Source organism: Pongo abelii, chromosome 13 (assembly GCF_028885655.2).
Source record: "Pongo abelii isolate AG06213 chromosome 13, NHGRI_mPonAbe1-v2.0_pri, whole genome shotgun sequence".
Taxonomy (NCBI): Eukaryota; Metazoa; Chordata; class Mammalia; order Primates; family Hominidae; genus Pongo; species Pongo abelii.
The window spans coordinates 121989458-122011633 of NC_071998.2; the positions used below are offsets into that span (position 1 = coordinate 121989458).

Genomic DNA, 22176 nt, shown 5'->3' on the forward strand with positions numbered 1-22176 from the left:
TGCGTCGGAAAATGACTGGAGGGTTCGGAGACCCTAACCCACCTCCCTCCTCAGCATCGCTGCCCTCTGCTGGCGCCCTGCCCAACCGTCCTGCCTTCTGCCAGGTGTGCCCTTCCTTGGGCTCCAGCCTCGGGCGGACCCGGGCGCAGGGTCTGAAGGCCAGCTACCGCCGCCTTCCTCCCTTTGCGTCCCAACGGGGACGGGGGATGCCGGAGACTACTGGCAAGGACTGGGGACCAGGGGTCTGGAGTCTGGACGCCAGGTGTGAGACCCTCTTAGCCAAGGCGCGTCCGGGTGGTGGAGGGGCGTCTATGCCAACAGTCGTTTGGACAGGGTCCTTATGGGTCTGCTTATGGGCAGTCAGCTCGCTGTTCTTCCACCCAAGTCCTCCGCGCTGCGGAGAAGGTCTAGGGAGCGCACACAGTCCAGCGGAGACTAATCCGTGAGCCTGACCTACGCCGAGAGGGTCCAGGCACCTCTGTTAGCGGCATCTGAAATTGTAGCCTCGTGATGGGAGCCAGAAGTGCGGCAGGTGGGGTGAGCTCCCTCACCCAACATGTCAGGGCCTGGGGTCCGAGGCTTGAGGCTGACACTGGGGAGCTGCGAAGCCTGCAGGAAGCGGGGGCCTTCCGCCGGGCTCAGCAGCTACCTGCTTCGGAAGAGGGGATCGCTGGGCTCCGAGGTGCCTCGAAACCGCCGCAAAGCAAGTCTACTCCTGGGATGATGAGCAGGAGGAATAGAGGGGAGGAAGGGAAAGAAGACAGAGGCAGAGGAGAAAGAAAGAACTAGGAGGCAAGAAGGAAGGGGCGCCGCAACGCCACCGGCTTCCCGAGGTTGCAGCTCAGCAAGGAGCCCGAAAGCCGAGCCGCAAGCTGAACCCGCACTGAGGCCTGTCGTGGAGCTGCCTGCAGTTTCTGAGGGACTTCGCTCTCAGGCACGCCTGCTCCCACCTAGGAACGGTCTCGGGACCCCTTTCAATCCCCCTATATCCCGTAGGAAATTCTTTTCCCAGAGACAGGCTTCCAGTGCGCCCGTCTCGACACCCGACCCGGCCCCGCAAGGGCCGGGAGCCTGGCCGCCCATGAAGCCGTCTCAGGCAGGCACCAGCCCCAGCCCCGACGGCGGCTGCGACCCCGCCTCGGCAGCCCCGTGAGCCCGCGGAGGAGTTTCGCACCCGACTGCGCACAGCGAGCGACTTGGTGCGGCCCGTTTGAAGCGAAGCGCCGGCTTCAGCAGCGCAGTCTGAGCTGGGGATCCGCGTGGCAACTGGGGCTGCGCGCGAGCTCGGGGCGACTGTGGCGGCCCGGGGAGGGAAGAGGACGCGGGCCCTGGCCAGGGAGGGAGAGCGGTGCAGGGCTGGGCCGGCCAGCCCGGGCAGCAGAGGAAAGGTGAACGCCGGGCTGGGCCAGGCCGGTGAGCATGCATCAGGCCTGAGGGGAGCGCGGGGCCCGAAGCCAGGCGTCCCCTCTTGTCTAGCCTGGTCCCTGGAGTCCTAGCGAGCCTCGCCGCACCCCCTCCCCTTCTCCGTCCCCTCCTCTCCTCAGAGCCGGCTGAGCCCCCCTCCCTGCCCGGCGCTTCCCACGGGGAGAGAAGAAAAAACAGGAGGGGGAAGGAAGGACCAGGAAGGGGAGGGAGGAGTGGAGGGGGGCTATTTGGAGCGGTTCGCGCGCCCCCGCCCCTCGCGCTCTCGCGACGAAGGTTCCTGGAGCCCGGCCGGGTACAACAAGTCTGTCCTCCGACGTCAGGGGGTCATTAATAACCAATTAGGAGGGTCACTGCGGCTCCTATAAAGGCGCTGAGATTTTGCCAAGGGGAAGACGGCCCCGGCCGAGTGTGCGAGAGGCTAGCGCGCGTCTGAGAGCCCCTTGCTGCCGCTTCCCTGCAACCACCCGCCTCTCACCCACCCCGCACCCCCCGCACCCGCCTCCGCCTCCACCCGCGTCTCTCCACCCTCGCGCCGCCTTTGCCATCTCTACAGATTTCACCATCTCTCTTCCTCTCTCCTCCTCGTTCACTTTCCTCCCAGTCGCCCCCTCACCTCCCGCTCCCTCCTACGTCCTCCTCCTCTCCGTCCTCCCCCTGCTCTGGTTCCTTCTCCATCGCAGCCCTCTCCTCTGGCCCCTTGGGCTCCCCTCTCGCCCGCCCACCTCCCCCGTCGGCCCGGCCGTCCCCCGGCGCCGGGGAGCTCCGGGCCGCCCATGATGGGCTCCGTGCTCCCGGCTGAGGCCCTGGTGCTCAAGACCGGGCTGAAGGCGCCGGGATTGGCGCTGGCTGAGGTTATCACCTCCGACATCCTGCACAGCTTCCTGTACGGCCGCTGGCGCAACGTGCTCGGGGAGCAGCTCTTCGAGGACAAGAGCCACCACGCCAGCCCCAAGACGGCCTTCACCGCCGAGGTGCTGGCGCAGTCCTTCTCCGGCGGTGAGTCCAGCCGTCGAGACCCGGCGCAATCCCTCCTCCCGGCGACCTCCATTCCCGTCCTGGCGATGCGCAAGGCGCGGCTGGGATACCCGGCCTCGCTGCTGCTTGCGCCAACCTGGGCTCTCCCGGCGCTCGGTGCACCTCAGTTTCCCCATGGGCCAAACCAGGACGCGAGCCACCAAGCCGAGGTGGGGCGCGGGGCAGCTCCGCAGCCCAGACGGCTCAAGGACCGACCCCGGCGACCCCGTCGCTCGGCCCCGTCGCCCACGCAGGCCCCTCCCTTCCCCTCCATCGCTTGAGCTGGCGGGTTCCCGGCATTTACAGCCTTACTAGGCGTGTAATAGCAGTTGACTCAAAAAGAAGGGGTTTTAAATTCATTTAGTTAACTTGGGCTGGACCTGCGAAAGTTCCCACTTAAACCAAGAACTTTAAAAGGCAGCCGGGGCTGGGGAGGGGGTGGAGGGAGGGCGGGCGGGGAGAAAAACCGCGGGGAGAGCGAGGGAGAGAAAGAGAGAGCGAGAAAAGTTTCTTTTCTTTAAGATGTCTCAAGTTCTTATTCCTCATTCATCAACCCGCAAACAATATCTTTCCCTGGCTCTGGCATCTCTGCGCGTCGCCCTCTTTTCCCCGTTTACGATTTCTGTTCCTCTCTTAATTTACCGTGAAGACTAATTCCACTTCCATTCACGCTATGTCAACCATCTAATCCCCCCTTTTTGTAAGGGGAATTCCTCGGCCCCTTTTAAACAAGTCCCCTCCGCATTGAGCTACAATTTACTGCTACAGCATTCTTCCAGGGCTAATGAATTTAGAATTAGCAATTTCTTTCGAATGGAGCCGAATGAATGCGATCACTTTAACAGCGTGACAAATTGCCGGCCGCGCCGCAATGGACACCGTTTAACCCCCCCTTTCAGCCGGCCCGCTCGCCGGGTATTTTCCCAGGTAGCTTAGAGGGGAACCTTGTAAGACACGGAGGCCGCCCCTGTGCGCCTCGCCGCTCCCAGCCCGGCCGCAGAGGCCCGACAGGGGAACCTTCGAGGAGCTGGGGGCCGCCGCGGCTCCTCCCCGCCCAGAGAGACGACATCGGGGTTTGTCTGAGCCCGGGCGCCGCCCTCCCTGGCACCCCAGGGCCTGGGAGCAGAGAGGGACTGGGGCGCGCCCGGGGTCACACAGCGAGCGCAGAGCCTGGCCAGCTGCTGCCGGTGCTTCTTTGGCACCTCCAACACCTGCCAGCCAGAGGTCTGTCCCCAGCGCTGATCACGGCTCGGCTCCTCTGCCAGTGCCCAGAGCCTGGACGCACAGTGGGCTCCCGGAACCCGACTAGGCGAAAGAGTCTCCGGTTGGCCTTCACCTCCTTGCAGGATCTGGCCTCAGTTTCCCCGTGCATAAAACCGCTAGCTGCTGTTGGCTCATTAATTCTTAAACTTATCCGGGGCAGAGGATGGAAGAAGTTGTGAATGCTTTGAGAATTCGCGGAGAGACTAAAAACCCGCTTCTAAAAATGATCCCCAACGCACCACTCGCTTTCCAGGGCACGGAGGGTCCCCAGGTTGCAAACAGAGGAGAGGTCGTTGAGCCTCCGCACATCCGACTGCCCCCAACACCCGGGTGGCTTCTCTGGATTTGGGGCCGACTTGGGTTTGGCCGGTCTGGTCAGGACCGAAGCCGGGGTCCCGGCGGGGAAGGAAGGGCCGGGCCTCGGCTGCCTCGGGCTCTGACCGGTTTTCCTGGCCCCGCCGCCGCAGAAGTGCAGAAGCTGTCCAGCCTGGTGCTGCCAGCGGAGGTGATCATCGCTCAGAGCTCCATCCCTGGCGAGGGCCTCGGCATCTTCTCCAAGACGTGGATCAAGGCGGGAACCGAGATGGGCCCCTTCACCGGCCGCGTGATCGCACCGGAGCACGTGGACATCTGCAAGAACAACAACCTGATGTGGGAGGTACGCGCGGGCTGGGGCAGAGGGGCGCAGGGGCCGGCGAGGGGCGCTGGCCCCGGGTGGGACTCGGGCGTCCGGCCGTCGCCGCTTCCACCCAGGCTGAGAGCAGCGGACACTCCCGGCCTGGACGCCCCCTGAGTCGGGACTCTAAGCCGCCCGAGCCTGGAGCTCACCCCGCCTCTAGGCTTCTCCCAACCCGTGCCGAAAATCCGACCCCCCTTCCTCCGGACACCCCGGCAGAGCAGGACTGTGGTTGGCTCCACTTCGCAGATGAGGGCACTGAGACCCAAAGCAGTCAGGTCGCTTGCCCAGGGTCCCCACGCGCCATCCCTCCAGGCCTCCTCCCAGCCACTTACATTCTTTCCCTGGCCCCGGAAGCAGCCTGGGAAGCCCCTCAAGGCCAGTCCTGGGCTGGGGGTGAGGTGGGGCTGGAAAGGAGAATGCCTGGTGAAAGCAGAATGACATTCACGATGACCGTGGCTGAGCTGGCGTTGAGTCAGCTTCTGTGTCCCCAGCCTGCAGTCACGGATGACCTCAGTAGCCCATGCCTTACTGTTCCCTTTTCACAGAGGGAAAAGGAAGCTCCAAGAGGCTTCCATTCTAGGCCTTTCCACCCATCACAGTGCCAGTGCCAGGGAGGGCCACCCCTGTGCTTCCTCCTAACCTTGCAGAACGAGAAACCCACTGAGGCCAGACTGGTGCACACCCTTCCTAATCCCATTCCTTTGCCCGCTCCCCCACTCCAGCCGCCTCCTGGCGGACCCTGGAGAAGCCCAACTTGATAGAACTGGGGGATGGCCTAGAGGCCTCTCTTGACCTCATCTTCTCCCTCCTCTGGAGGGCTAGGCCACTAACCACCTTCTCCAGTTGCTGGGTCAGGAAGTTGGGGTCCAGTTTGACCTCCGAGTGACCTTGGCAGCTCCCGTGAAGGGGTTTAGGCTAAGCTGGAGTGCCATAGTGACCCAGCCCTCCCTCCCTGGACTCCAGGATCCTCCCTCTCTGAGGCCCTGGCTGATGTTCCCAGTGCCATGGGGAGCACCTCTGCATCCCTTGAGAGAGCTCAGAGCCACTTTGTCTGGGCAGTGATCCCTTGGAGACCCTTTTCTTCTGGGGGTAGGGAGGACACGGCAACAGGAGCGTGTATCATGGTCAGCCCATAGGGCCCTGGAGACTGATCCCCTGTGGGCCACTTCCAGCCGGCTAGCTTCAGGCAAGTCCCTGCACCTCTCCAGCCTTCCTTTCCTCAGTGGGAAAATGAAGCTTTATCCACTTCCTGGGGCTGTTGTGAGGATGGAGAGTGTGTGTGTGGATGTGCCTGGAAGATGGTACACATGGCATAGCCCTGCCTTACCTGGTCCTTGATCCATCTGTGCCCAGGTGTTCAATGAGGATGGCACGGTGCGCTACTTCATCGATGCCAGCCAGGAGGACCACCGGAGCTGGATGACCTACATCAAGTGTGCACGTAACGAACAGGAGCAGAACCTGGAGGTGGTCCAGATCGGCACCAGCATCTTCTACAAGGCCATTGAGGTGTGTGTGTGTGTGCACTGTTGTCTAGGGACCAGCCCGTGAACCCGGCGGGGGGAGGTGTGCAGGGCAGCGGTGTCCAGGAACCACAGTGGACAGAGGGGAGCTGACACTGGCCTCGATGGCTCTGCGCAGGCCATGGGGCTGTGGCAGACAGGTGGTCTCCACATATCCTGCTCTCCAGGTGTGTGACCTCCATGCGAAGCTTTCTGCTGCAGATCAGAAATGATGGAGCTCTCAACTTGATGCCATTGGGAATGTCACGAGCATCTCAATAGTGAGGTCCCTGGATGTTGGCTGACAGTTTCCTGAGGTTCAGGGGTCACAGAGACACAGAGAAGCAAGATAGGGAGAGGCAGCCCAGGGAATGCGTTGGGGTGGGAGAGAGGGTGTGTGTCTGCAGCCGTTTAGCTGTCTGATGGCCCTCATTCTGCATGCATGGGCACCAGTGGCTTACGGCTCATGACTCCAGACTCAGCGATGGCTCCCCATGTGTCAGGCTTCTCCCAGATGCTGGATATGCAGTATGGTATTTAATCCCCACACGGCCCCAGGAGGAGGATTCTGTGATTATTTACAGTTTACAGACCAGAAAACCAGGTCTCCCTTGGTGGCAGCAGACTTGGGGGTTTTGCAGGCCATCTGGGGGGAGTGTTAGCACTAATAGCTGCGCTTCCTGAGCCTTCTCAGAGGAGACAGACAGGGCCAGGTAACAGGCTGAACACGGTGGCTTATGCCTGTAATCCCAGCACTTTGGGAGGCTGAGGTGAGTGAATTGCCTGAGGTCAGGAGTTCGAGACCAGCCTGGCCAACATGATGAGACCTCATGTCTAATAAAAATACAAAAATTAGGGGCTGGGCGCCGTGGCTCATGCCTGTAATGCCAGCAATTTGGGAGGCTGAGGCAGGCGGATCGTGAGGTCAGGAGATCGAGATCATCCTGGCTAACATGGTGAAACCCCATCTCTACTAAAAATACAAAAAATTAGCCGGGTATGGTAGTGGGCGCCTGTAGTCCCAGCTACTCCGGAAGCTGAGGCAGGAGAATGACGTGAACCCAGGAGGCAGAGCTTGCAGTGAGCCGAGATGGTGCCACTGCACTCCAGCCTGGGTGACACAGTGAGACTCCATCTCAAAAAAAAAGGCTCGGCACGGTGGCTCACGCCTGTAATCCCAGTACTTTGGGAGGCCGAGGTGGGCAGATCACGAGGCCAGGAGATCAAGACCATCCTGGCTAACACGGTGAAACCCCATCTCTACTAAAAAATACAAAAAATTAGCCGGGTGTGGTGGCGGGCCTCTGTAGTCCCAGCTATTCGGGAGGCTGAGGCAGGAGAATGGCATGAACCCGGGAGGCGGAGCTTGCAGTGAGCCGAGATGGCGCCACTGCACTCCAGCCTGGGCAACAGAGCGACACTCCATCTCAAAAAAAAAAACCAAAAAGATAACAGGTAAATAACACTTCCTGTGGTGTGGCAGGGGTGAGGCTGAGCCAGGAAGGTTCAGAGGAGGGTGGGAAGAGGAGGGCTTCCTGGTAGGGCAGTGCTTGGGCAGAGGCAGAAAAGATCCAGGTATCTGGTCAGTGGCTGAGGGTGCAAACCAAGCAGAGACATGGTCGCCCGGGCAGGTCCACACTGGGACCCTCCCTGGATAGTGTCCTTTGGCGGGAAATCTGGCCCAGGAGTAGAGGGAAGCTACCCACAGGCTGCTGGGGGTAGGCTGGTAGCAAGTGCTGTGCAGAGGCGGTCAGGTGCTTCCCACCACACTTCTCTGCTCCCCTTGGGGCTAGGGCTTGATGGAGATTTTTGGGTGTTCTGGAGGAGCAGAGAGTGACCGACCTTTAGTCCATGTTCCATTTTCTCCCCAGGACTCAGACCCTGAAGCTCTTTCTAAGACCCCTGGGGGTGCCAGGGCCTAGTAGCTTCTGGGATGGGTTCGTTGGTTGTCCCTGAATAACAAGGCCCCAGAGACTATCCCAGAGGTGACAGCAGGCGGCCTAGCCTGGGTCCCAGCTGAGGGGTGGTGCTTGGAGGAGCAGGAGGTGGAGGATAAGAAAAAGCTGAGCGGTTCCTGAATTGGGTTTCAAGTGAGGTAAGACGGCCGTGGGGCAGGGTGCAGAGAGGACTGAAGGTAGCCCAGGCCCAGGACAGAGGTGGCTCCTTGACCATCTGGCTGGGCCACCACATCCTAAAATTGGCTTCCAGTGTAGCTGAACCCCACATATAACAGAAGGCACCCTCCCAGATCCTCACACCACCACCCTCTGTCACACACATCTTCACCTTCATACCCTCTTTCCCAGCCATCCTGATACAGATGTGATGGAGGGCTCCAACCCATCCCCTCACCAACCCCACATGCACACACATACCCACACGTGTGAACACAAGAGACAGACCAGAAACGCCTACATCATTTTGGCAAGAGGGCTCCAGGCTGAGGCAGATGTGGGGGCCTGAGTCTCATCTCGCTGTGCAGGTCATACCAGCTAGAAGCCAAACAAAGTCAGGAAACATGAATAGACATTTAGATAGAAATTCAGTCTGAAGGCAAGGAGGCTGAAGAATATCTTCAGGGAAGCATCTGAGTTTATAGGATTAGGAAAAATGGTCATCTACATTTGATCATGAATTTAAGTTGAAAAAAGAGGATCAGGCAGGGCATGGTGGCTCACGCCTGTAATCCCAGCATTTTCAGAGGATGAAGTGGACAAATCACCTGAGGTCAGGAGTTCAAGACCAGCCTGGCCAACATGGTGAAACCCCGTCTTTACTAAAAATACAAAAATTAGCCAGGCATGGTGGCGGGTGCCTGTAATCCCAGCTACTCCAGAGGCTGAGGCAGCATTGCTTGAACCCAGGAGGCGGAGGTTGTAGTGAACTATCAGTAGCATTGCACTCCAGCCTGGGTGACAAAGTGAGACTCTGTCTCAACAACAACAACAACAAAAAAAGAGGATCAGGAAACACACACACACACACACACTATATCACATATGTGATATTGACAGATCCACCAATTTGGCTATCAGTGCTTTTACAGAGTTAGCAAGACTTCTAAGAAGGGGCTGTCTGCGTGAATGACAAGGAAACAAAATGCCACCCATTTTACTTTTAAAGTGGATACATTTTTTGTGGTGGCAGATTTCTCAAACCATTTTGTCACAATGTCAGATTCCACTTACCAGATAAATTGTGTGTCTGGGTGTATGTGGCCACCCTCAAGATGAGGCCGAGGCCCAGAGCTCAAGCAGCCCTTCTGGGCTAGACCGGAAGATACTGCTGTTCCCCAGGCCAATCCCTGGACGACTCGGGAACCAATCGGCTGTTTATTCTGTGCGTGTGGGTGAGTTAGCCAAGGAGAAGGACCTCTGCTGTGATGTTTTCTTAAACTTTCTGCCACTTAGAACTGCCACTCATAGTTCATAACGGTAACCCACTACTTGCCAAAAATAGGAAGGAACATCTTTATTCAATAAGCAGAATATACTATTGCTGCTCTAAAACTTTCCATAAATACAGAATAGCAGCCTTCTCAACAGAGACAAAGGCAAAGGGGCTTTAGAGCCCAGGCGGTCAGTGGAGGCTCCCCAGCAGGGCATGCATCTGGCTGGATCCACTGATGTGACCCCTGGGGAACCTCCTGGCTTATTCCAGTCACAGAATTTACTATAACTTCAGGTGCCTAAAATGATAGTTCCAGAAAGTGCCTAGCACATAGCAAGTGGCCACTAAATGTTGAAGGAATAAAAGGGTCTTAGCAACTTTTTTATTATTATTTTTTTGAGATGGAGTCTTACTCTGTCGTCTAGGCTGGAGTGCAATGGTGCAATCTTGGCTCACTGTAACCCCTGCCTCCCGGATTCAAGCAATTCTCCTGCCTCCCAAGCAGCTGAGATTACAGGCGTGTGCCACCACACCTGGCTAATTTTTGTATTTTTAGTAGATTTCCCCATGTTGGCCAGGCTGGTCTCGGACTCCTGACCTCAAGCGATCTGCCCGCCTCAGCCTCCCAAAGTGCTGGGATTACAGGCATGAGCCACTGCACCTGGCCAGCAACTATTAAAAAATAGAATCTGCTCAGCCCTCGGGGTGCTGCTCTCTGTTACTATCCTCATTTTTATGATGGTGAAACTGAAATGTTACGGAGATTACAGGAAGTTGCTGAGCTGTGATGGGAACCTAGGCCCGTCCGAGCCCTGAGCTGGAGTGCTGAGTCACCATGCCATGTGGCCTCCCTGGCCAATATCTATTTGCTGGAACTCTATTAATTGGTGTGTCGGGACATCTGTGGTACAATGGAAATTGATGTTTGTTCAGATGACATTGAGATCCTTTTACATTGGGGCTTCAGACCCTGTGGAGAATGGGAGGGTATTTGCAGTCTCCTGGGAGCATGTTCAGTGGCAGGACGTGAATTTACAGCAGGGAAACAAACCAAAAATTCTGTCATTTCCAATTTATAATAAAAATTCAGGAAGTGGGGCAGGACAGACCTTCTGGGCTGATGGGGCCCAGAGAAGCACGTTGACAGGGCATGTCCATTTGTCAAAAGAGACTCAGGCGCTGGTATTCCAGAGTTTTGCTGATGTTGTTTTTGTGGTACAGGACTCAGTTCCTTTGGGAATTGCTTTGTTTGTTTTGTGTCCTGAGCCTATCCCTGCTCCCCAGAAAAGTGAACGACCAGCTGATCCTGCTTCTCCGAGCCCCAGCAGAGAGCCCCAGCCAGCCAGGCCAGGCCTGAGTCTCAGCAGTAAAGAGTGCCGCCGAGGGGGCCTAGAGGGCACGGTGGCTGTTCTTTGCATCCAGGTGGTCAGCTGGCGGGACCCCGGGAGCCTCTGCACAGTGATCCCAGGGTTCCAAGGAAGAAGCTGCAGGTTCCTGGGTTTCCTGGGTTTGATAGTAGAAGTTTGTTGATGGCGGGTGCCTGGGAGCAGGCAGACACCAGAGGCCTGGGCACGGGGCACAAAAGGGCTGAGAAAGACTCCCAGTTCCCAGTCTCTGGGCAGGTGGGGCTGCTGGCTTCTAGCTGTCTGGAAATGTGTGTCATTCTCAATTCCAGCAGCCTCTTTTTTTTTTCTTTTGGAGACAATCTCGCTCTGTCTCTGAGGCTGGAGTGCTCAGCTCACTGCAACCTCCACCTCCTGGGTTCAGGTGATTAAACAATTCTCGTGCCTCAGCCACCTGACTAGATGGGAGTACAGGGACGTGCCACCACTCCCGGCTAATTTTTTTTTTTTTTTTTTTTGAGACAGAGTTTCGCTCTTGTTGCCCAGGCTGGAGTGCAATGATGCCATCTTGGCTCACCGCAACCTCTGCCTCCTGAATTCAAGTGATTCTCCTGCCTCAGCCTCCTGAGTAGCTGAGATTACAGGCATGCGCCACCACTCCCGGCTAATTTTGTATTTTAAGTAGACACAGGGTTTCTCCATGTTGGTCAGGCTGGTTTTGAACTCCCAACCTCAGGTGATTCGCCCTCCTTGGCCTCCCAAAAGAGCTGAGATTACAGGCCTGAGCCACCGAGCCTGGCCATTATTTTTTCTTTTTCTTTTCTTTCTTTTTTTTTTTTTTTTTTTTTTTTTTTTTTTTTTTTTTTTTTGAGACAGAGTCTTGCTCTGCATCCCAGGCTGGAGTGCAATGGAGCCATCTCAGCCTACTGCAACCTCTGCCTCCCAGGTTCAAGAGATTCTCCTGCCTCAGCCTCCCAAGTAGCTGGGACTACAGGTACATGCCACCATACCCAGCTAATTTTTGTATTTTTAGTAGAGACAGGGTTTCACTGTGTTAGCCAGGCTGATCTCGAACTCCTGACCTCGTTATCTGCTCGCCTCGGCCTCCCAAAGTGCTGGGATTACAGGCGTGAGCCACTGTGCCCGGCCCAATTTTTGTATTTTTAGTAGAAACAGGGTTTCACCATGTTGGCCAGGCTGGTCTTGAACCCCTGGCCTCAAGTGATCTACCCACCTCGGCCTCTCAAAATGCTGGGATTACAGGTGAGAGCCACTGCACCCAACCTGTAGGCTCTTCTTAACTGATTTTCTTGCTTTTAAAAAATAATTTGTGTGTGTGTGTGTATGTGTGTGTGTGTATAGAAGTAATATGTGCCATTATTTTTTAAAAAGTCAGAGGCATGATGTAGATGGCATCATGCTACTCTCCATGAACTTTAAGTCAGCATTTTAAAATAGTCTCGAAAAGGCAAACCCTTCTGAGGAAAGATAAACAGCAAACCAGCGACAGTGGCTGGCATCCAGAGTGGCAAAGAGTGACTTCTCATTTCATACCATGTTATATGTTTATACAATTTGGTCCATATGTCTGCATCGCTGTTTTAATTTTTAAATTCATTAGCAAAATTAATTTTAGTACATTAAAAGCATTCTTAGTAAATAAATGACTCACCCTTATACTGCAATAGTCGCCATCAGAGTTCTTATTTTATTTATTTATTTTTTGAGATGGAGTTTCACTTTGTTGGCCAGACAGGAGGGCAGTGGCATGATCTCAGCTCACTGCAACCTCCACCTCCCAAGTTCAGGCGATTCCCCTGCCTCAGCCTCCTGAGCAGGTGGGATTACAGGCGCCCACCACCACGCCCGGCTAATTTTTGTATTTTTGGTAGAGACGGGGTTTCACCATGTTGGCCAGGCTGGTCTCAAACTCCTGACCTCAAGTGATCTGCCTGCCTCAGCCTCCCAAAGTGCTGGGATTACAGGCATGAGCCACTGCACCCGGCCTACTGTCACTGTATTTATATTTAATAATAGTTGTTTTCAATTAAAATTAAAAGATTGGTGTTGACTTAGTATTTGATGACCCCCAGGCCTGGAGCCTGGAGGTGGAGTTCAGCTGGGGGCTTGCTGAGCCTCCCATCTCATCCCACATCTGTGCTGGAGGAGTTGGTTTCCCTTCTGGGAGAGATGGGGCTGGGAAGTGGGGGTACCTGCATGGGGCTGGTGTCCTTGGAGCATTCGGGCCCAGCCTGTGCTCTTGCTGGACACTGAAGGCAGAACCCTGGTCACTCTGGGCTTCCACTGAACCAGCGGCCTCTACAACTCTGCTGGCTCAGCGAGCACTCCTGCAGGGACTTGGATGCACCAGAAACCGCTGCCAGCTTCTCTGAGAGGTTGGCGAGCTCCAGGAAAAACAATCACTGGCGCTTCCATGTCTCGATTATGCAAAGAGCTTTATGCATATGCTCCATTGCACCCCAAAAACCACTCAGTGAGGCCAAGGCAATGTGAGGAAACAGGCCCCAAGACGTGAGGCAACTTGCCCAAGGTCACTTGCTCCGCAGATGGGGAGCCCTAGTGGATCCCAACATGTCTGACTCCAGACTGAGCAGGAACCCCCTGTGGGGCATGTTCAGTGGTCTGGGGGAGGGTGCTGATTGCTTTGGAAGAACCATGACATCAACGTGTCCGGTTTCATCCAAGACTGGAAACCAAGGGTCAGGACAATGTTGGAGGTGACTTACAACCAGAGTCTTAGAGTTGGGGGAAACTCAGGGACCGTGTTCCCTGACCCCCTCATTTGAGGAACACAGAAAGGCAAAGTGACTTGCCTAAGGTCACACATGGACCTGGTGACAGAGGGCTCATCTGCACCATCTCATAGACAGACTTCCTTCACAATTAATTCATGTTAAATATTTCAATTCCATCATCTGCTTTTCTGGGAGGTTCACAAAACCTCTTCCATCCTGGTGAGGTCTGGAAAAAAAGTAGAATTTTTAAAAATGTAAAATACAAAAAAAAAAAACCCAAATCAGAACCTCTTTCTTCTCTGCCCCTTTCCAGCAGGGGCCTCCACCTCTGAGCTGCTGGCCTCCTGGACAATGGCCATTATTGTGAATGAGCAGAGAGGTCACCAGGGATCTTGCTGTGGTGCCACATTCTAATCTGTCCACTTTCTCGGAGGCACCGTCTAACTTTCTGTGGCTTCTGGGACTGCACTTCATGTTTCCACATTGGCTTCTCATCATTTACTGACCCTAAGGCTCGCCATGATGCCCCGTGAACCATGCAGGCATGTGGAAATGGATGTGGTGACTCCAGGCTGAGTCTCAGGAGGATGGCTGTCACCTAAGCCCCCTCACACCCTCCTCTTCCCACCCCTTCTCCTTCGACCTCCCCTTCTTCTTTTTTTTTCCCCTTGAGACAGGGTCTTGCTCTGTCACCCAGACTGGAGTGGTCACCCAGGCTGGAGTGTAGTGGTGCAATCTCGGCTTACTGCAACCTCTGCCTCCTGGGTTCAAGCAGTTCTGCCTCAGCCTCCCAAGTAGCTGGGACTACAGGCGTGCGCCACCACGCCTGGCTAATTTTTCTATTTTTTTGTAGAGACAGGGTTTTGCTATGTTGCCCAGGCTAGTCTCAAACTCCAGGCCTGAAGTAATCCACTCGCCTCAGCCTCCCAAAGTGCTAGGATTACAGGCATGAGCCACCACGCCCGACCTCCACTTTCCCTTCTTTTCAGGGGTGAGCAGAGCTTGCTGCAATTGTCTGAGGGTCTTCCAGGCTCTGACCAGAGGAAGGAAGATGTAGTGAACACCAGAGTTCTGAGTGTGGGCTCTGCAGGCTGAACCAAACAGACACAGAGGGGGCCTTGTCTCTGACCACAGAAGCCAACGCGGGGTCCCGGCCAGTTTCAGTCACCTCTAGATGGAATCCCATGTGATTTTTTGTGCTTCAACTAAAAAAGGACCCGCCAGGAAAACAAACCAGCTGTTGCCTGGGGGTGTCTGGGTTTCTCTGGGCACATCAGATAGTGGCCCCCAGGGGCAGGTGCCAAGGCCAGCACTTCTGGGGTCCAGGCCTCGGGAGAGTGATAGGATGTCCCTTCTATCATACGCCCTGCCTGGCTAGGGCCTGGAGCTTCCCCACTTGGGAAGGGTAACTGGCTTCCATGAGACGTCTGGCAGGCTCCTTGGGATATCCTGGAGTGTGTGGCATTTATGATCAGTGCCATCCCAGGAGCAGGCCCAGTACACCTCCCTGGATCATCACTGCAAAACCCTCTGACCAACATCCTTTGCCATGAGCCTGGGGCAGGTCCTCCCCGAGAGCAGTAGAGCCCCAGCGTCATTTGTGGGGTTCTCTGTCATTGACCTAGGACGCGGTGAACTGGACCCTGTGTAAGACAGTGTACCCCAATGTTTCCTGAGGTGGAGGTGTTCATCCATCCGAATGCTTCTTTTTTAGCATCTGCCGTGTGCACAGAGACACTCAGAGCCCTGTGCTTGGTCGGGAAGTACCTGTGATGTGGGGTGCCTATGGGAGCTTTGGATAAGAGATGTTTCCAGAACATTATCCCCTCAGGGTGTAGCCAAGTACCCTAGGGTGCACCACAGCCCACACTTCTTGGAAACATCTGGCTCAGCCCTGCAGCCCCAGGGGCTAGCTGACTCTATTTCCCCTGGGTAAGAATTGAAAAGGTTTCTAGTTTTCCATCTTTCGTTACTTCTGCTTGCTGTGAGGCGTCCACTCTGGTGCTGTCAGCTTGGAAGCGCTCCTGTGGCTGGAGCTTGGACAGAGATGGCCTGGGCAGGGAGAGGGGGACAGAGGGGCTCGACACCCCAGGGCCTTCCGTGTTTGTGCAGCTTGCCGGGACAGCTCAGTGGAAATGGGCCTGTGTGGCTTTCTCAGGGCTGAGACTGGGTCCAGGTCTCCTGGCTGTGAAGGGGTGCTCAGAGACCCCCAACTCTCACCTCCCAGCTGCGGCCTCCCTGACTTCCTCTTGCCTTCTTCCCTGCAGATGATCCCGCCTGACCAGGAACTGCTGGTGTGGTACGGAAACTCACACAACACCTTCCTGGGGATCCCTGGTGTGCCCGGGCTAGAGGAGGACCAGAAAAAGAACAAGCATGGTAGGTGTTCCCCATGGGGCCACTGAGACACAGACACAATGGAGAGGGGAGCCCAGGGAGAGGAGAGAGAATGAGAGAGGCAGAGAAGCTCTTGGCCTCTAGGGACCTTGGTTCAATGTCTGGCAGCATTGAGCAGATAAAACATACAGGTCCAAGGAGGCTGATGCCCCTGGAGCTGCCGCGTGGGCCGGGCATGGGTGGGAGATGGGCCTCCTGCTTCCTGGCCAGAATAGACTGTCTGGGGGGTATGTGGTGGAGACCAGAGAGGCAATGAGGTGTGACAGGAGGAGGAAGGAGCTGGGCAGCAGGAGCCTGGATTGAGTTCTAGTTCTGCTGTGCAATCTTGGAAATGCCCTGTGCCTCAGTTTCCTCATCTGGAAAGGGAAGGTCCTAGGCAAGATAATCTCTAAGTTCCCTTCTGGTTCTGACAACCTGTATATTTCCTTGCCCTGTCGATGATGTCTGGTGCAGGGCCTGGCACAGAGTAGATGCTCCGTATAAGCCTGTTGAAGGAAGGCAGGACAGACTGTGCCTGTGTGTGTGTGGGGGGGGCCGCTGCCCATCACAGCAGAGACCATTTGCTCGACAACTGTTTCTTGCCAAGAATTGGGCTAAACCTTTGGCAGATATCATCCCACTGGGTCTTCATAAAACCTCTGTGTATTTTTTTTTCTTTTTCTTTCTTGCTTTTTTTTTTTTTTTTTTGATACTGAGTTTCACTCTGTCACCCAGGCTGGAATGCAGTGGTGCGATCTTGGCTCATTGCAACCTCTGCCTCCCAGGTTCAAGCAATTCTTCTGCCTTAGCCTCCCAAGTAGTTGGGATTACAGGCCTGTGCCACCATGCCCAGCTAATCTTTGCATTTGTAGTAGAGATGGGGTTTTGTTATGTTGGCCAAGCTAGTCTCGAACTCCTGACCTCAAGCGATCTGCCCACTTCGGCCTCCCAAAGTGCTGAGATTACAGGCATAAGCCAAGGCACCTGGCCTGTGAAATTTGATTATCCATATTTTTATTTTATTTAATTTATTTTTGAGACAGAGTCTCTCTCTGTCACCCAGGCTGGAGTGCAGTGGCACTATCTTGGTTCACTACAGCCTCAACCACCCGGGCTCAAGCTATCCTCCCATCTCAGCCTCCCAGGTAGCTGGGACCACAGTCGTGCACCACCACACCTGGCTAATTTTTTAAATTTATTGTAGAGATGGGGTCTCGCCATGTTGCCCAGATGGTCTGGAACTCCTGGGCTCAAGCGATCCTCCTGCCTCTGCCTCCCAAAGTGCTGGGATTATAGGCATGAAGCATCGTGGTCAGTGGTCCTTATTTTTGGAGGATGAACCTGAGCTGGTGAGCTACTGTTTATTAAGTCCTTGCTCTGCAGCTGATGTTTTACAGACATTCATTTCTCTAGGCCGGGCATGGTGGCTCATGCCTGTAATCCCAGCACTTTGGGAGGCAGAGGCAGGAGGATCGCTTGAGCCCAGGAATTCCAGACCAGCCTGGCCAACACAGCAAGACCCCATCTCTACAAAAAAATTTAAAAGTTAGCCAGGTGTGCTGGCACAAGCCTGTGGTCCCAGCTGCCTGGGAGGCTGAGGTGGGAGGATAGCTTGAACCCGGGAGGTCAAGGCTACAGTGAGCTGAGACGGCACCACTGCACTCCAGCCTGTGTGACAGATCCAGACCCTGTTTCAAAAAAATAAAATAAAATCTTTTTGGCCGGGCGCTGTGGCTGTAATCCCAGTACTTTAGGAGGCTGAGGTGGGCAGATCACGAGGTCAAGAGATCGAGACCATCCTGGCCAACATGGTGAAACCCCGTCTCTACTAAAAATACAAAAATTAGCTGGGCGTGGTGGTGCAAACCTGTAGTCCCAGCTACTAGGGAAGCTGAGGCAGGAGAATCACTTGAACCCAGGACGCGGAGGCTGCAGTGAGCCGAGATCGCGCCACTGCACTCCAGCCTGGCGACAGAGGGAGACTCTGTCTAAAAAAAAAAAAAAAAAAAAAAAATATTTTTTCGCTGATCCTTACTAGGCTTATGAGGGCGACTCTAGTATTATCTCCATTTCAGGAAGGAGAAAACCGAGGCGCAGTTCCATGGTACAGAGTAGGCATTCAGTAAATGTTTGTGGGATGAGTTAATGAATGGTTTGGGGGCGGGGGTCATCACAGTTGCTCCCCTTTACGGAAGGCCTGCTCCAATCCAGGCACCTCTCAGGCACTGGCTAAGGCAGGTCGGAGACCTTCCATAGACGTCTTTTCTCATCCTCTCGGGCAATCGTACGCCCGAAGAGGCAGTGCTAGGTTTCCATTTTACAGATGAGAAAGGTGAGGTTTAGCTAGGCTGAGTCGCTAAGTCCCCGAGGTCTCGCATCGCGATCGGGAGTCCAACTCCTATTGGACCCCCCAGCCGGGGTACCCTTCGCTGTCCCTCCCGTCCGTCTGCCACCGTCCAAGCAGCACCCACCCTCAAGGACGGACGGGCCCCGGGCGGGGGGCGCTGAGGGCCCGGGTCGCGGGGCGCCGGTTCTAACGGGGCTGCTCTCTCCCCTTCTCCGTCTCCCTTCCCCCGCCCCGCCCCGCGGCCAGAGGACTTCCACCCGGCGGACTCGGCGGCGGGCCCCGCGGGCCGCATGCGATGCGTCATCTGCCACCGCGGCTTCAACTCGCGCAGCAACCTGCGCTCGCACATGCGCATCCACACGCTGGACAAGCCCTTCGTGTGCCGCTTTTGCAACCGCCGCTTCAGCCAGTCGTCCACGCTGCGCAACCACGTGCGCCTGCACACGGGCGAGCGCCCCTACAAGTGCCAGGTGTGCCAGAGCGCCTACTCGCAGCTGGCCGGCCTGCGCGCCCACCAGAAGAGCGCGCGGCACCGGCCGCCCAGCACCGCGCTGCAGGCGCACTCGCCCGCGCTGCCCGCCCCGCACGCACACGCGCCCGCGCTCGCCGCCGCCGCCGCCGCCGCCGCCGCCGCGCACCACCTGCCGGCCATGGTGCTGTGAGCGCGCCCGCGCCCCCGCCGGGCCCCGCGCGCTCCTGGGCCCCCGGCACCCCGGCACCCCGGCCCCGCAGCGCGACTCGCCCTCCCGCCCCAAACCCCGGCCCGGCGCCGCCGCGGAGCCCCGCGCCCTGGGGTTGCGCCCCGGAGGCGGACCTCAGGCACCCCCGCCTTGGCCTGTGTCGCAGATGAGGACACTGAGGGCGGCGTCCCTCACCCAGGCCACGCAGCTGGTGCGGCTGCTCGGCCGCCCCCTCTGGGAAGGGGTCCCCCTGCCTGGCCTCGCCCCCGAGTCTCCCTGCTGCTGTAGAGCCGGGCGCCCAGGCCGGCATCCCCCTCGTGAGTGGCAGGAGAGCGGACTTAGAGCCCCCGAGGGCCCCTCAGCAGAGGAAGGGGAGTCCCCTCCTCCGCCACCGAGAGTCCCGTGCTTCGGAATGAAGGGAGGCCGACCTCTTTGTCCGGGTGCGGCCGGGCGCGGGGGTTGTGGGGGCGCCATCTCCTCTTCCGGCCCCTGGGACTGGTGTCCTGAAGTGTCGGGAGTCCTTACGCAACCTTGACAGGTGCGGGCCACTGGGGTCCATCGGCAGCCGGAAGAGACCCGGAGAGACCTGCCTCTTCTGGGCCCTTCTCTTCTTTAGGCCAACTTATCCCCAAACCTGGCTCCTGGGGATGGATGAGGAAGGAGCTCTTTGCAGTGCACCAGGCACGTTGAGAGTGGAGGCACAACGGACATCCTCTGTAGGACCCCGAGCAAGACCCTGCATCTCTTTGGGCCTCAGTTTCCCCATCTGTAAAATGAGGGAGTTGGACCAATGACCCCTCCCCTTCAGCTGTGACATCGTGCCTGAGAAGGCGAAAGTTCCCCCAACCCCTTCCAACACACGCACTCCAGCGAGAGGAGGGCAAGACTGGAACCGCTGCCCGAGAGGTGAAGGTGGCTTCTGTGGCCAGGAAGCGCTTCCGAGCTGTGCCCAGTCCCGGGAGTTCCGCCCCTTCTGCCCACACTTCCCTCGGTCCCGGCCCAAGTTTCCTCAAATTCGGGCCATGCGCGCCCTCTGGTGTCGCCTCTCATACCTTGCAGTCATTTACCAGGATTCCCGCAGGGCGTTTTGTAAAATAAAGAAACTATAATATTAATGAAAAGTATAAAATGTATAGAGTTTTCAAGAAACCGTGTTCTACTTCCAGAAAATGGTCACTTTAACCTTGTAAATATTTATCTAAAATGATATTTACAAAACTGTGATATATTATTATTTGATTGTATATGTACAACTGTAAATACATTTGTACCTCTCTTGTATTCTAAAATAAAAATTACTTGGAACATTTATCATTTAGCATCTGAATGGATGGACACTTTTGTCTGTATGAAGGAAATATAGAAAGTGTCTAGAAGCTGGAAAGGGGTGGGTAAGAGTTGTTCCACTTACTGGTGTGTACAGGAAAATTCTCTCTGTCACAACTGGGGTGTCAGATCTCAGTGAGATGGGCCACAGTGCAAAGCAACTGGAAATCTTGAAAGGGGCTGGGCAGATTTCTCCCGGTTTCCAGCTGGCTCAAACATCAGTGCCTTACTTTGTAACTTCTCCCAAATATTTACTTTTTTTTTTTTTTTCATTTTAATGGCCAACTCGAAGGAGTTCAACCAGCCAGTGGGAATGGGCCAAGATGGCCACCAAGTGCCCTCCCAATGCCTAGACTCTCCAAATGTTCTGGGCACCCATTTCCAGACCCTCTTGAAGAAGACCAGGGAGCAGGAAGACCTCAAGTTAAAGCCAGAGGGCTTCATGGTTCCTATAGGGCCAGGCTCGCCTCTCCTCTCCAGGAAGGAGGTGCGTGCAGGGAAGTGTGAATTCACACCTGTGCTCCAGCATACACCAGCCATGAGGGTGTCATTGTCCAACCCACTGGGTGTGTGGTTTCCTGGCATCCCACAAGTACAACTCTGCATCTTCATCCAGCACACGTGTGCACACATGTGCACCTGCAGACACTTGGGAATTCACACTTGGACACACAGCCGAGCCCCACTTGGAACTTCAAGGGTGTACTCCTAAAGACCCCCACACTTTGAGGGATTTGTCCTGGACCCTGGAAATGGGGGCACAGGCAGGGTTGGACACCTGATGAGTTCACTTGCAGGCCCCATCTGGGGTTCACTCCCTCAGGCCAGTGGGGGAAGTCACCTTTGGTTCTCCTCCCACTGAAACCTCGCTTCTCCTTTGACACCCCACCATTAGGCTCCCAATGCCTCCGGTGGCCCCTGCATTCCCCCCTCCCATGCAGCCCCCATCCAGGCCTTTTGTCCCCTTGACCAAAGCCTATCTGTCCTGAGTCCCCCTCCCTTGGATGCCAAGGGGTGAAATGGCCGGTGCTTTTCCTGCCCACATGTTGAGACTCCCAGGAAATAATTCTGGCTTCCTGAAGTAGGGCCTCCCAGAGTCAGACCTCAGAGAGGTCAGTGAGGCCCTTGAACAAAAACCGAAATTGTTCTCTGTGGGTCATTCTGTCCTGTGAAGTCTCAGCTAACAGATCCCAGGATCCCCATCCCAGGCTCCAGAACCCACTTGGTGGTAGCTGGTTGTAACTGCAGACCAAGGTGCCTCTGGTTTGCCCACAGATCTGTTTCCACAGAAGTTTGCTGCCCCAGGTGCCAGGGCCTGGGATACCAGGGTGGAAGGATGTGACTTGTGGTTTGCACGCTGGAGGGAGGCATGATGCTGAAAAGCCTAACCTCTTTGCTTGCATTTCCAGCAGAGGCCTAAGGCCCCTTTCCTGAGATTGCAGCCCCCCTAATCAAAGACATGCAAACACAGCCATGGCAGTTTCTGTGGGCCAGCGCTGGGCTTGGGGATTTATTTTTTAATTTTTGAGATGGAGCTTCGCTTTTGTTGCATAGGCTGGAGTGCAGTGGCTCACTGCAACCTCTGCCTCTGGGTTCAAGCGATTCTCCTGCCTCAGCCTCCCGAGTAGCTGGGATTACAAGCACCCGCCAGCACACCTGGCTAATTTTTTGTATTTTTAGTAGAGATGGGGTTTCACCATGTTGGTCAGGCTTGTCTTGAACTCCTGACCTCAGGTGATCCACACGCCTTGGCCTCCCAAAGTGCTGGGATTATAGGCATGAGTCCAGCCGGGCTTAGGGCTTTAAACACATGAGTTCCAGAAATCCTCCTCACAAACCCACAAGTGGATACTACCCCCCCAGTCTTTTCCCCCAATGCTCTTTTAATCAATGTCCATTTGAAGTACAAGAAAACAGAGGCATAGAGAGAGTAAATAATTTGCCACATCACTCATTCAGTGAGTGGCAGAGTAGGGTTCCCTTCAAATGTCTGACCCCAGAAGCCATGCCTGTGACTATTAGGCCACATCACCTCCTGGTCAGCCTGCAGATTCAGTCCAAAGGGCTTTCTGCAT

At 55.8% G+C, this 22176-nt stretch overlaps 1 protein-coding gene across 1 annotated transcript; it reads left to right on the forward strand.

The window, feature by feature from the left end:
• Nucleotides 1-1256: 1256 nt before the first annotated feature.
• PRDM12 (PR/SET domain 12) lies at nt 1257-20103 on the forward strand. The gene is made up of 5 exons (XM_024252622.3): nt 1257-2421; nt 4170-4360; nt 5735-5890; nt 15640-15751; nt 18342-20103. Exons 1-5 carry the CDS (start codon nt 2199-2201, stop codon nt 18755-18757), a joined length of 1098 nt encoding a protein of 365 aa, XP_024108390.1. The 5' UTR covers nt 1257-2198; the 3' UTR covers nt 18758-20103.
• Nucleotides 20104-22176: the final 2073 nt, after the last annotated feature.

Excerpts from the sequence above, each read along its gene's own strand:
- PRDM12 (XM_024252622.3), top strand. The coding sequence starts at position 2,199 with ATGATGGGCTCCGTGCTCCCGGCTGAGGCCCTGGTGCTCAAGACCGGG. Across the intron at positions 4,361-5,734 it reads ACAACAACCTGATGTGGGAG|GTGTTCAATGAGGATGGCAC; the intron begins GTACGCGCGGGC and ends ATCTGTGCCCAG. Across the intron at positions 15,752-18,341 it reads CCAGAAAAAGAACAAGCATG|AGGACTTCCACCCGGCGGAC; the intron begins GTAGGTGTTCCC and ends CCCCGCGGCCAG.